The sequence below is a fragment of the Colias eurytheme genome, chromosome 25 (genome assembly GCF_061535395.1).
Source record: "Colias eurytheme isolate Ceu_HAF_F1 chromosome 25, ilColEury1 Martin Lab GWU primary, whole genome shotgun sequence".
NCBI lineage: Eukaryota > Metazoa > Arthropoda > Insecta > Lepidoptera > Pieridae > Colias > Colias eurytheme.
This window is the reverse complement of record NC_143004.1, coordinates 1,516,853-1,531,952: the sequence shown is the minus strand read 5'-3', so window position 1 is coordinate 1,531,952 and position 15,100 is coordinate 1,516,853. Positions and strand designations below refer to the sequence as shown.

The window sequence follows — 15,100 nt, the reverse complement described above, 5'->3', positions numbered from 1 at the left end:
CCCGCGATGTTATGTGTTCATTCTAACCCTTATCCAAGCTTTCTTACTTGCAATCCTGTCAGGTCTGAGCAGTATATGTTTTTACGTGCCTGTAAAACGCATGGATGAATTTCTGTTTTTCTGCAGAGAATACCATCCTACCATCGTCTTTATAGTACAGGAAAGACAAAATGTTTTGCTCTATATATTATGTACTCCTATTTCATTTTTTTTCTATTTCACGTACATAGTGTGATGTACATAAATATTATACCATGTTGTAATTGATGATAGGAAATTATAACGTTTTCAAACATTGAATATTTTAACTATTATTACTGTTGACTCTAAAATTACGATTGGTAAGCTTTTGTGTAGAAGACTTATGTGTCTAATTCAGCCATTTACTTAGTTCAGTCAGGAAAATAAACAGTCATGTTATCAATTATGAATAATCAAGTTTACAAGCCAAGAGATACGCTTACTCTTCGCTTACTGAAGAATCTAAAAAGAAAAGCATAGCTTAGGCCTTATGAGAATTGTTACTGCCTAAGCCTGGTTCCATGCCGTTTTACGCTTGTTTATCTTGGCGAAACCGCACTTCGTAGTATCAAAACTAATGTAAATAGAATTGACAAGATAACACGGAAAATCCTAACAATAAGAGGAAACATGTTACACGAAACAGATTTTGTTTGCGTCATAATATTGTTATGGCCTCGATTCGGCATTTATTTTTATAAAGGACCTCGACTATACAGGTATTTGGGACAGGGGTGTTTTGAAATGTTTATTATTGTTACTTCTTGAAAGCATTTCGGAGAAAATAAGACATTTTCTACTTAACTACCAAGGTCATGCAATAATTTCGCAGAAGAAAACTAAGCTGTGACTAAGGGCCGAGTTCATTTGCTGATAAAGTCTCAGATAACCTATTTAATAGTTTTTCGCATATATTTTTATATATTTTTGTAATTTAAACTGATAGATCTTCATGAATTGCATATTTTCCTGATTAGAAATATAAATATATAAAGACCTCGTCTAAATCTATAAAGTGTTTTCTGTATAAACAGAACAATGCAATTGTTTATGTGTTTTTGGATATATTTTAAGAAGAGAATCATGTTATAAATCAGAAATAATTATTTTAAATTGATCAAAGATACCCTGAAGGTTAGACTTGCTTCTCGGGCATCTTTTGATCCTCTTAGACAAACTATCTATCACAAATATTTATATGTATATTGTATATCCTAATTTGTGGTAAATATAGGTCAAGATAATTCAGGCAGAAACTAAATAACATTTTTTTTATATTTACTCTGGAAATAACTAGACATTTTTGAAGTGAAGGCTTTAGGCGCGTTTACGAGTAAAATTTCAAGGTCGCGTCATAGCAATACCGTCACGTCATAGAGTAATGCGACGATTTTGGTCTCTTTCAATCTTGCCAAAGAAGTTTCACTTCTGACACGTGTGCTCGGCACACGCGCTCTTTTTCTGTAGCTATCACGTAAACAATACTACAATTGTAGATTGTAGAGTACATACTCGTACGCACATATTCGATTTTACGGCAATTTAATGTTGCCATGAAAACAAATACGCTTGCGGTAAGTTCGTCTAGGCTGTTTGATGTTGAGCCTTCGCCATAAAATGTAATTGTGGTCTATGATCGCGTCACATTTGAATTTGGAATGTCAGTGTGCGATGCATTCCATCAAAGAGTATAAATAGCAGTGCGGCTGGCAACAGAAAAACAGTCATAAACCGAGTTCAGGTGAACCGACAGCTTGAAAGCACTAAATCATTTTTAGATCAGCGCCCGCAAACATTAAGATTTACAGTCGCTTTTGTAAACGTTATGGCTTTAAGTCCTATTTGAATTTACTGGGAAATCCTGAATGGGTTTTGTTTAGGAATTCTTGTTTCGTACTTTTTAGGTAAACATAGCAAGATCAAGATTTTTGTTATAAGTGATAGATATATATTTTAAATCTTTACTATTACAAAGCTGAAGAGTGTGTTTGTTTGAACGCGCTAATCTCAGGAACTACTGGTCCGATTTGAAAATTTTTTTCATCGTTAATAGCACATTTATCGAGGAAGGTTATAGACTATATCATCACCCTAAGACCAACAGGAGCGGAGCAATGTGGCTGAAACCGCGGGGCACAGCTAGTAAAAAATAATGGTACCAAAGATGTCTACAGCATACAGGTCTGCACTGAATAATAATACATTGTAAGCTATTAATTATTTAACAAAATAATCCTGACCGTAATTTAGTGTAACCTAAGTTCTTAATGATACAACTGTCCTCTACAAGACCTAGGCATTTTTTATTTGTCACCACCAGGACAAAACAATTTTTAAAAATCTTTTTTCTAAGAAAATAATATAAGTCTAATATATAATACACGTACTTTATTGGACAAAAAATACTAGTATTACTTATACAAATTTATTAAATACAAATATTTTGTTAAAGGCGGCCTTATTGCTACACTGAAATCGCTGCCAGTCAATATTCTTGTTTATTTCAATTTTCAACGAGTTCCAGGCCTCGAAGTTTATAACAGCTTACCTTCGTTTCTACAATGCCGAATTCCTAAGTTCAGAATAACAAACACCTGTAAATGATTATTTACGACGTGAATTCAGATGATTCTCTTGAAATTTGTTAATTTAATATTAAGTATAGAAACTTATAAATCTAATTTCTATTCTAATAATGTATTTTATTGATGCGGGATTCGATCCGCGTCTTTCACCTTGCGAATCACGTTTTAAAGAAATCTAATCTGTAAAGCATTTGAAAGCTAGATAAACAAAATTCAATATCATATTTTAAAGTAAAACTTCTATAAGCGTGATGAGAGTAAAATTTCAAGGTCGCGTCATGGCAATACCGTCACGTCATGAAGTAAGGTGACAATGTTGGTTTCTTTGAATCTTGCCAAAGAAGTTTCACTTCTGACATGTGTGCTCGGCATTCACGCTTATGTTTTATATGGTATAATATTTTATAGATTTAAATACCTACAGATCCTATAATTTGACAAATTGACCAATACTACATTATTTATTATCTACATTGAGTGTGACAAATGATTGTTAGACGAATGGCCTATATTATTTATTGCCAATTGTCGATCAAAAATATTATAACGCAGTTATATCATACCATAAAATATATGTAATATCTTCTCTTATTAGGGTCTATCGATAGTACAGTTAAAATCAATTTAATGCTTGCTGTCTCTTAACCTTAACCTCATAACGCATGTGGAATGGTCTTCAAATTGGAACATTTTTGCTGTTACAACTGTCAACGATTAATATTCTACAAAAAAGTTGATTTATTATTATTATTTCACGAAACAAGATACAATAGTAAGTACTACTACTTAAATAAGATGTTTTGAAAAATAAGTGTCCTCAGGAATCAGGTACATATCTACAGAAGAACTTCTCTGTTCGGTGTTCCATTGATCATTTTTTTACGGACAAGTTTTTGATCAAACATTCCTGCCGGACTGAAACATTTTTATTTATTTTCAGTTGTAAATATAACAAATATTTTTTTAATACAATAATCTAGGGGCTACGAGCCAATAATAATTGGCAAGAGACCGCTCAGGACCGGGGAAGATAGAGAGTTCTCGTCTCAGAGGCCAGGACCCACTTCGGGGTTTCAGCGCCATAAGAGTAAGTAAGTAAGTAATCGAGGGGCGGTTCTAAACTAACCGCTAACAGTGGTACCAAGGAGACGGGAGTCTGTAAAAAACAGGATAAAAATTTACATATTTATGCAACTTCGGAGCATAACGACCAGCAATATTTCAAAATACCGCCAAGGAACACATTATACAACCGCAATCAGACACCTAGCATTACATAACGCCATTTTTATTAATAAATAGCTTTTAGATGAGATATATAATGGTTACTGCACTCGACTTTAATCACGTCTGAATAGTTGCATATTTAAGAACTGCGGCGCCAAAATTTTTGAAGTGTTTTCAGTTCAATGCGTTTGATAAAGATATTATTATCTCTGATCGACGTTAGGAATTTGTGCTTTGATTTATTGAATGTTTAAATATAACAGGTACACGCGCATTATGTAACTATTTTTTCTGTAGGCACGTTAAATATTATTACTTCTTCTCTGTCTTATATGGCAATTCTCGATCCCAGTGTATTCTGTCATATGTACTTATTTCAATGAAAATACATATAACATTCAATACTTGTTTTGATATTTGTAAATTATGTAGTAAATAATTAAATATAAGGTATGTTGGGGAAGCTACTCATAGTTCTTCAGCATGGTTCTATAGTCAGACGATATTCAAACAGTAATACCTCCACAATTATTTAGTAGGCAGTTTATTTCCTAAGTATTGACAAAAAATCCAACTATAAGATCCACAGAACATTTTCAGATCAGAAAGCTTTGATACCAAAGCGTGCCAAAGCTACAAATACAAATATCCAACGCAAAAGATAAATTTTGATATTTGTTATGAGAAGTTTCAGTTCGTGCTTTGGCTCTGATCAAAATATTTACAGTTGAATTCGATATTTGGTTTTGAAGCATTCAAATGTTTTAGATGAGAAATTTTGAAGAATAGATTGGCGACAGACACGGCTTTGAATCTTGCCACGTGATCGATTTTTTTCTATGGACAGTGGTCCGCCCCGGCTTCGCCCGTGGTACATTTGACGTTTTCTCTCCATAAGAACCATGTTCGTACCAGGGATATTATAAAAAAAAAGAATTAACGAAATCGGTTCAGCCATCCTCGAGTCATGCGCTTACCATCACATTTTTCGAATCATTTTTGTATTATAGATTATTTATATAGATATTTTCAATTGTTTCAGATTATTGTTTTTATAAAATAAATAAAAATAATTTACAAATCTCCTTTTTATTCGAAATGTCGATTGTAAATCCCCGTTGTTATAAATCGAATTGAATTCATACATGCTTCGGTCATCGATGCATTTGATATTCTTATAACCGTCAAGTGGGTGGGCAACGTCCGTAATATAAATATTTATTGAGTGCTTCTTAATTGATTTATGGTTCGTTAGAAGGGATGTTTAATAAACACGGATCGGTGACAGCCTCTTCATTATAAAATTTAAATGCCACATTGTACATTGCGCAAGGAACGCACGTGTTGATTTCTTTTCATTTCGTTTATTGCTACGGGCAACACTGTAAATTACATCGAGTTTAACTTTCAAACAACAAACAAAAACTTTCCATACATAAATATGTTGACGTTTATTTTTTTTTTAAAGGTTAGTGAATTGGCGGTAAAATATTGTAACCACAGATTATATATCAATCGTTCTATCCATAAATAATCGGAATACGTCAAACAATACATCACATAGTTTGAATTTCGAATAGGCACTGAAACACGATCGAATCGTTAACCGCCGACGTAGAGCCCTAAAATAAAACCGATTCATTGATACAAAGCTATTGATAGGATTATTTCGATTCAAATTGGAACGGTGAGGTCATAATACTCAACACAAACAATTTGGGAACTTGCACAAATATCAAAAGGTCGATTTTGTTTATTGATAACATAAATTTTGAAGATAAATTTGGAATGTGAACTTTACTTCACCTATGAAGGCGATTTATTATCTATGGTATTTAACCTATTTTTATATTGATGCACTCATAAGGATGCACTCAAATATTTGAATACAACGTGACGTAATCTCATTAAGGAGACCAAAAGCCAGACGTCCTAGCTATATAGCCGAAGCTAGAAAATTGTCTTCCTATTCATTCCTACTCTTATTAAAAGTAATCCTAATACTTACCTAAACGATACTGAGCATTAGGTAATTTCGTTATTCAAATTGAAATAATATTGTGATAAAAAATTACGGCGCGAACTGTGTTAATTTTTTTTTAATTATCTCCGGCCTGTCAAACAGCGATGGACTCAGGTGACAAGTCCTCTCACTGAACAACAAAGTTGCAACTCTATAAAAAACAGTAGATAAGAAAGTGCAACAGATTATTTAAATAAATCCGTCGTTTCAATTTCATTGCGATAAGATCATTGAGCGCAACACTTTCTTTTGCTTAAATCGTAAATTGAACTGTCACTATTTAAATTGGAGATTATTACGCAAAATATCACCGTTGAAGTTTAATTTAAATTGGTATCTCGACTTTTGTATTCAAACGTCAAACGGTTGTTATAGATTATAATAAAATGCCGCTATTCACGAAAAATTTGTCTTTGAGTAACTATTTTCTAATGCGTATTTTGTTTTTAATACTTACTTGCTTTTGGCAGTAACATTCGCTTGATTTCGTGGTATGATATGATTGTACGCACATAATATTATGTATTAAGTAGGTATGTATTTTTTGTGCAAATTTTCATTCAAATATGATTATCCGTACTTATTTGTACGTAAGTACCTACTAGTAGTACGTATAATTCATCCTCAAATGTTTTCTAAAATCCCATTACCATATTATACCTACATACCAATTTTTGTTTCTTTGTTTATTTTATAACAGTCAACAGAACATCGAAACCCTATCGAAACCTCAATCTATCCTTATTTTTAAAAATTGCTGCTGAAAAGTACTGTATTGTTAGGGCTATTTTTAATCCTGGATCTATACCTAGTATTAAATACATTACCTATAATAAGTTTCGCGGTGTTGCCTCAATCCAATAATTAATTACTTGAAATCCCAAGATTTGCATGAAAATCGAATGAATCACAATATTTATCAGAGTAATTCAGGATAATTCGGGAGTAACGGTGAATAATTAGGATATTTTCAGCAATCAGGACACAAACAGATGACGCGAGACGATTTATTATCAAACTCAAACTCATTACTCAAACATTTATTTTTTCATTAATACACTTTTATCAAAGCTTTTGAATCGTCAAAATAGAACAGAATAATAATAATTATGTATTTTTATTTTATCAAAATACGTAAAATTAAAACACGTTAAAATGTTTAATTTCTGAACGTTGAAATAAGTGCTTTCTTTTTTAATTATTTATCTGTGAATTTGTGAAATCACCCCTTTAGCCGTGAAAATTATTTAGGTAGATTATTAGTTTAATCTTATATATAAAATTCTCGTGTCACAATGTTAGTCTGCATACTCCTCCGAAACGGGTGGACCGATTCTCATGAAATTTTCTGTGCATATCGGGCAAGTCTGAGAATCGGCCAACATCTATTTTTCATATGTACCACGGGCGAAGCCGGGGCGGACCGCTAGTATCTTATAATCATAATGATGTAAATTAGGAAATTGTGAATGTCAAGCTCTACAAATATTTTATTTGTAATCTAAAATGTTTGAAATAAACCGTTATTCGTTTAAAAGCAATAAACAAACTTGTATTTTTAACTGATTGGGTAAATGCATCCTTCAGTTAGATATAGAGTTACTAAGACATGCATTTGGCATTCACTTTGAACCATTTGGCTCAAGACGCGGTTAATTTTTAACTGACAAAGTAATTTTTAACTGAGATTCCACATTTAGATAAGCTATTAGTGTTTTAAAAATATTTCAGAAATTAGAATATCAGTAAATTAATGTGTGCGCTTTGATTAAATTTTTCAAATTCAAATTCAAAATTTATTTATTGTTAGTATTGTTCAAAATTTATTATGGCGTATTCATCGTAGCTTTATCTAAAAAAAGTCTAAAATCTATGTGAAAATTAGACAATGTAACATTTAGCATAGACTTATGTTGCATAGAGCGTTATGTGAATATTATTTTGTCGATAATAAATAATAGAATACAATAAACCGTTTTTAATTATGTTTAAGCCTAAATAAATACTTTACCTGTTTTGTTTGACGAGGAACCGGGTGACTTTAGGCCATACTAGGCGCGCCACGCGGTTTCACCCGCGTGGCTCTCCTCCTGTTGGCTGTTGGTCTTAGCGTGATGATATATTATATAGCCTTCCTCTAAATGGGCTATCTATCACCGAAATAATTTAATTTTTATTCAAACAAACAAACAAACTCTTAAGCTTTATAATATTAGTATAGATTATTTTGTGACTAAAATTCCTGTAAAAGTATTTAATTTTGACAACTTATGCGTCACATAATTCGCTGATCAATTATTTTGTGTTAATTTAATTTAATAACGTACCTATTATCATTATTTTGTGGTTATATAATTATTAGGAAAATGTTAACGAAATTATTATACCTCATCCTATTCTTCTATCTTCTATCTTTTTCCTCCAGTAAGTTTTATATGTAAGAAATAAATATTATTTATCTAATAACAATAAAACAGTGGTTTTATTATTGTTTAACATTTCGATCAATTATGAATAATATATAAATAATTATATCTTACTCATCACAGGTCACTCGAAAAATGTCGTTGTTCAAAAAATGCAAAATACAAAAAAATATATTTTAAATTTTAAAAAGTAAAAACTATTTATTATTTAAAAACTTAAACTACATGTTTTTCAATTTCATTTATTTACATTATTAATAATAATTTTATTAGCCAACGTTTTACAAAATCACATCATCAAGAGGCCTAAAACGGTCTCTATTACATTCAACATAACCTAGACTTTATTAAAAATATATAATACTAGCTGTGCACCCCGGCTTCACCTGTGGTACATTGTCAAAGATTGGTCAACTCAGAAACCTTCGTGGGTACAACACTTCGCTCAACATGACATGATGTATCTTGAATCTTTCCAAAGAAGTTTCACTTTTGACACGTGTGCTCGGCACACACGCTCTTTTTATATCTATTTCAATCTATCCACTGTTGTTTTTATATAAAGGTACTTGTAAAATTCAAAGTCCTTTGCATAAATAGATAAATGATTGCAAATAGCTTTCGTCATTTTCTCTTTAGCTGAGTTGAACTCAAAATTGTCGTCGAACGATTCGGAAATATCGAAAAACGACTGCGCTGTCGCGTCTTCGGGGTTCTTGTCGAGGAATAACCTGTAAAAAAATGTCATTTATTCATAAAAAAGGTTTCATGTACAATAAAAAATGAAAAAAATGCATGAGGTTGCATAACTTGCATATGCATGGGGTTAAAAGTTAGAAAATAAATAAAAGAAGAGCTGTTATTTTTTTAGCATGGGCCCTCTACACAATGGGCAGCGTTGGCCCAACAAATCATCACCGATTTTTGCCGCCATTACGACGATTATGATTAAACACCTCCAAACAGACTATAGTGACGGCCGATCATAGACAATAATTAGGCCACTAACATCTCTACTCGCCCAACGTTGCCCATTGTGAGAAGGCCCATGAAAAAGAAATAATACCATGAAATCTATACAACTGATTAATTTTACAGTTACTTGAAAAATCGATTTAGGTATCTACCCACGCAACAACATACGAAATAAACGCAATAGCCAATAGTGCAACACTAATTTAAAATAGTGATATTTTCGATACAACCTTTTCGAAAAAATGCATAGAAATAAAACCTACAAAATATACTTAATGATAATCCTACTGATAATATAAATCCGTAAGTTTTTTGCCTATGCTTTCCTTTGACTACGCAGGCCAAGCTTCGGGCGAAAAGCTAGTTTACCATATAACAGAAACGCATCTTACATAATAAAATAATCGATATCGCTTGCCATAAAGTGACGCATTATTCTACACAAAACAAAAAGGATGCATCAATAACACAGCAGGAACGTATTCGTCATAATTATATATATCATGTATATGAGTAATTCAACCTCAAATACATCAATCAAAACATGTAATCCTTCAAGTTGTATGACGAATTGCTTTTCAAGTGCAAGCACGAAAACTATCAGCAAAGTATTCGATTTGAGAGCATTTGTATGGGTTATTGAAAAGCGCCCCTGCCATGTGTAAAAGGAACTAATTTTTATTTGTACCGAATAATGACGTCATGACGATGGCGATACGATTACTTTGACTGAGAATTTACAAATACTTTTTCGATAATTTCCGCGCTTACGTTTTTGAAGAAATTTTTAGGGACAGGCAGACAGCAACATCTACTTTGATTTATACTTTACTAGCGGTCCGCCCCGGCTTCGCCCGTGGTACATATTTCGCAATAAAAGGTAGCCTATGTTCTTTCTCAGGGTCTAAAGATTGTCTGTGCCAAATTTCATCAAAATCGGTCCAGCAGTTTATGCGTGAAAACCATACATACATACATACATAATTACAAACCTTTCCTCTTTATAATATTAGTATAGATTAGTATAGATTATTATTTTTATTAAGTAAGTATGTATTTTTGCAATATTATGACAAACTGCTGGGCCGATTTCATAAATTCTTTTACCAGCAGAAAGCTACATTTTTCTAAATAACATATAGTTAATCATATAATATTATTGTATTATTGTCGTGAATATATAATCAAGATTGTCATTGCAATTATTATCTTGAGTGACATCAACGGTTACTCATACATGCCATTGAAAATCCCCGATTTCCGATTTCAATTGTTTTTTTTAAGTGTATTATTCATTCATTGAATTTTAATCAAATGGAATGTCAAATATTAACTAAAAAAATAACTAAATATTTTTCAGGTTTCTAACTTTTTTGTCTGAAAAAAGGTAGTTTTTTTTTATAAAATTATCCTCATTTTAAATTTGAATGTAGGTCAAATTACTGTGAGATCAAAGACTATTCCACCAACCCAGCTTGTAAACATAACGTAGGCTTGCAACTTCTTGCACGAATATTTTCTCTACCATTCTACATTATACAAATGAAATTGAAAAGTCTAAAACTTTCCTTTTTTTGCAAAGATAATAAGCATTGACAAGATAATACTATCTCCTTTAAAATAAGATGATGCAAAAATGCAATATCTGTACATTTTACATTATATGCATTGATATAAAAAATCTAATTTTTCCACAATTTATAAAACTTCCATATCATTCGATGGAAATCACAGGCACTTAAAGGGAATTTTACAATTAAAGTGACGAAAAAGCTAAAAATCTACAAAAAAAAACTATTTATTTATTTATTTATTCAATCAGACTTCTCCTAGAAGCACTATTGAATCGTCACAATTAAGTACCTATTCGGAAAGCAGTTTCCACGGAGAAAAACCGGCAAGCAAATCCGTAGTTTCTCTTTTAAAATCATCTCAATATTACATTATAACTTTACACAATATTAGGTAGGTACATTTACCATAATATATATACCTACATATACTCACCTCAAACAATTCTTAATATACGCGTAATAGTCCAAAAAGCACAAACACGGTCCAAACTCCAACGACACCGGGCTCGACGCGTCCAGAACCTCATTCTTAGACTGCACTAAATTACTATCTGTATGGGAAACCGCATTATTTTCCTCCCCAAATCTTCTAAAATATAACTTCCTTATTAACGTAGATGTGACTACTGGGATTTGTTTATTTGTGTCTATTTCTAAAGTCCGTCTATTGTATTCTTCGTGATATTTGTCGATCGCTACTTCACGTTTGACGTCTATTATGATGTGTTCTAAGTCGTGGGTTGAGGATAGTAACTTTATTTTGTGGCATAGTGTTTGTATTAGCCAGGAGCCGTTTATTTCGTCTCTGTAAAAAAAATTGTTAATGAAGGTAGACTTTTTTTTAGACTTTATAGAACTAAGATCGCTAAAGTCTATTTTATAAAATCGCAAATCAGGCAATGGAGGAGTCAGCCATATGGAGGTAGGTAACTGTATTATTTTAAATTATGATATAAAAACAGCCGATTTATTTCAAAAAATAACGAATATTAATAATTGTAGACGATTTTCAATCATAAAAATGGAAAAAGTATGTAGGAAATTTTAAACAAAAAAAAAACGTCTATTTGGCCAACTAATCCAAATTTTTAAATATAAGTGGGTACTTATAAATTAAAAATTTGTACTATTTTTATAAATGTTTGAAGTGAAACTTCTTTATCGGGGTTGGAAAAAAAAATTAGTGTAACATTTTTTCGTTACGCGTGATATTTTTCCGTTACGCGCCATCTTTTTCTTATCCCTACCACGCGTGATCGACGTATTTCTGTAAAGTTGCATATATGTAGTAAGTTATTTTTTGAAAAATAAGGTCGTAAAGAAGTTTCACTTCTTACGTGTGTACACTAGTACACGCACAGATTTTATTTTAATAGTTTCTCGTGTTTTAGTGTAAATAGTTACCTATGTGACGGGTTCCCCATATAAGAACTATGAAGTACAAACATATCTGCCTCCACAGGCAATGTGTATGGATTGAAATCGTCATCAATATCTTTTCGTATTTTAGCACTCCTTCCAACGATAACTCCTTGAATATCCTTTGCTCCTCTACAAGCCTGGAAAAAATTTCTTTATAAGGATTACCTCATTTTGTTGTATTTTACGGGACTAATGATTTTGGAAAAAAATATGTAGGTACCTACCTATTCATTTTCAATATATTAAACGCATTCAATTTCATTCATTTGAAGTCTTTACTCTAAAATCTGCTAACTTAATACTTAGGTAACTATTTTCTATAAATAATAGTATAAATGATTTGCCGAAATAATATAAGTAGGTAAATGTATGCGCAACTTTCGATGAACCCAAATTGGATAATTATTTATTTCCTTTGTGTACAATTTGATACAATTAATGCTACCTAATACAGAAAAATACATAAAAATAAAATGTAAAGTTTTACGTAAAACAACTGTACTTACGTTTAATTTTTACCCCTCAATGACTGAACGGATTTCGATAAGTTTTGACAAATTGAACATTCTCATTTCAAAAATGTATCTCTTATAATATAAAATGTGTTGCCATACCTGAATAATCAGCAACTTAGGCTTCGTGATCAATGTCGGCTTATTATGCGTTTTCAATGCATCAATAATGTCGAATTCGGTAAACTGCTGGTCCCTCGCCCGGAGGATTCCGTCCCTTGTCCCGTGTGTTAAAACTGCGATCGCCACGCAACCGTAGTCAGTGAAATCTCGCCTTTTAACTGAAAATAAAATAACTTCAACGGTTGTTCCAATCGATGAAGGTAATGGGCGCTCTACACAGCGGTCAGCGTTGGCCCAACGAAATATGATCGTTAATATTTGCCGCCATTACGGCGATTATAAATAAACACTAACAATGACAGCCTATCCATAGACATAATATTGCCTCAATAATATTGCCTCCATAGACATTGCCTCTCTCGGATCGTGGTTTACTCATATTATGAAGCTGAAGAGTTTGTTTGCTTGCTCGAACGCGCTAATCTCCAAGAACCATGGATCCGATTTGTGTTTCACTATATGTGCATTTATCTATGAAGGCTATTGGCTATATATCATCACGCTAAGACCAATAGGTGCGAAGCAATGCGGGCACAATCGCGGGGCACAGCTAGTTATAATATAAACTAAGATTTGTGTAGAAGCTACGGTTATAGCTCAAACGATTCTCCCGCGTTCCTCTATCTGAACAAGATCTGAACGTATCAGGATACATTCTATAAAACTACGTTATAATAGATACAAAAATAACGATAAATCGCAATACAAGGAATAATCAAAACACAATCTTAATAAATCACTAATGAAATGTAAAGTATGCTGGAGAAAAATAAATGATACCTGCGTTGCTGTATTAATAGGTATAGTTAAAACAAAAAAATAAACAGAAAGGTCCAGGAGACTAGAACTTAGATAAAAATAGGTCGGTAAAAAACGGACTAGAATGGAAACACGAACATCTACTTACCTGCGAAAAATATCGATCAGTGAAACAATTGAAATATCTGCCTCTACCCTATCCTATACACCGCACAACATTAATCTTTAATGTTAGTTATAAAATTAGCTACATTTTTAATAGTTAAAGATATCTACCGCCTTATATTTCCCTCCATAACGATACAGACCTCATTTTATATACCGATTATAGGTACACATAAATATATTATATTTCAACTATTTACATCATCTATACTTTACGTTACATAGAATTAAAAACACATTCACAAACACATTTAACAAAATACGTACAAGTATCCAACACTTGAAAGATTTCCTCCTTCGTATAGTCTTTATATTCTTCCACTACAAATCCGAACCTCGTGAAAGTATTTTCCAATTCCCTCACATCTTGTTCCGTGCCCAATCTCGGCTTATAACCATAAATATTCTCTTGATTGAATATTATTAGAAGATTCTTCTCGAATTTCTCTAATTCATATGTAGTTGCGTATTTGCTTAACGCTCTTTGATTGAAAATATTATTATCAAGACATTCTACTTCCAATTCTTCTTCTTCTTTCTCAATCTCTTTTTCTTCATATTCCGGTGGTTTTTTCAAATCAGCATCAATAGCTATATTGTCTTCTTCACTGTCACTCCGGTACACTTTTAGTGGTCTGTATATAGGAGCTAAAAATTCGGAGTCGTTCATTTCCACGGGTTTATTCTTAGAAATTAACAGTGTACTTGTTTATTGGTATTATAGTAATCTTATCTGGTCGATACCGCAAAGATTATTGATTAAAAATTTATTGTGTGACAGATGTTACGTAGGACGTTAACAATTCCGGTGCAATCTTCGATGATACAGTATTCCTATCTATTAGGTATATTGAGTGATTGTTTCAAAACAAACATTTTTAAAATATACCGCGTATCCTTGAAAGTACAAACTTTGAAATGTTTTTTTGCTGGCAAGAATATACATATGTTACCGTTTGTGATTTTCTATAGACACGTTACTTCTTGGTAGTTTACATATTAATATTATTACAAAGACAAACAAATCCAAATCTTCAAACCGATCTGTGAAAGATATTCCTTAACCTATTCAAAAAAGGCATATTATTTTACTACTTAAAGAAAATAAAATATATACTTACGCCTTGAAAGAATGACTAGCAATTACACATTGGATAAATTAAGAAACAAAATATGCTTTAAATAACGATAGTAGTGCTTATTGAATAATTTTGTACAATAAAAATTCTATAGAAAGAAAATAAAAGGTAAGGTTCGAACTTTGAATTTGAATAGGTTTTTAACTTGT

At 32.0% G+C, this 15,100-nt stretch overlaps 1 protein-coding gene across 1 annotated transcript; it reads right to left on the bottom strand.

Annotated features, from left to right (window-relative positions):
- Positions 1-8,561: 8,561 nt before the first annotated feature.
- Positions 8,562-14,554, bottom strand: LOC149897445 (caspase-3-like). The gene is made up of 5 exons (XM_090116189.1): positions 14,080-14,554; positions 12,868-13,046; positions 12,236-12,390; positions 11,265-11,636; positions 8,562-9,013 (listed from the first exon to the last, which is right to left on the bottom strand). Exons 1-5 carry the CDS (start codon positions 14,480-14,482, stop codon positions 8,812-8,814), a joined length of 1,311 nt encoding a protein of 436 aa, XP_089972315.1. The 5' UTR covers positions 14,483-14,554; the 3' UTR covers positions 8,562-8,811.
- Between the last annotated feature and the right edge of the window lie 546 nt (positions 14,555-15,100).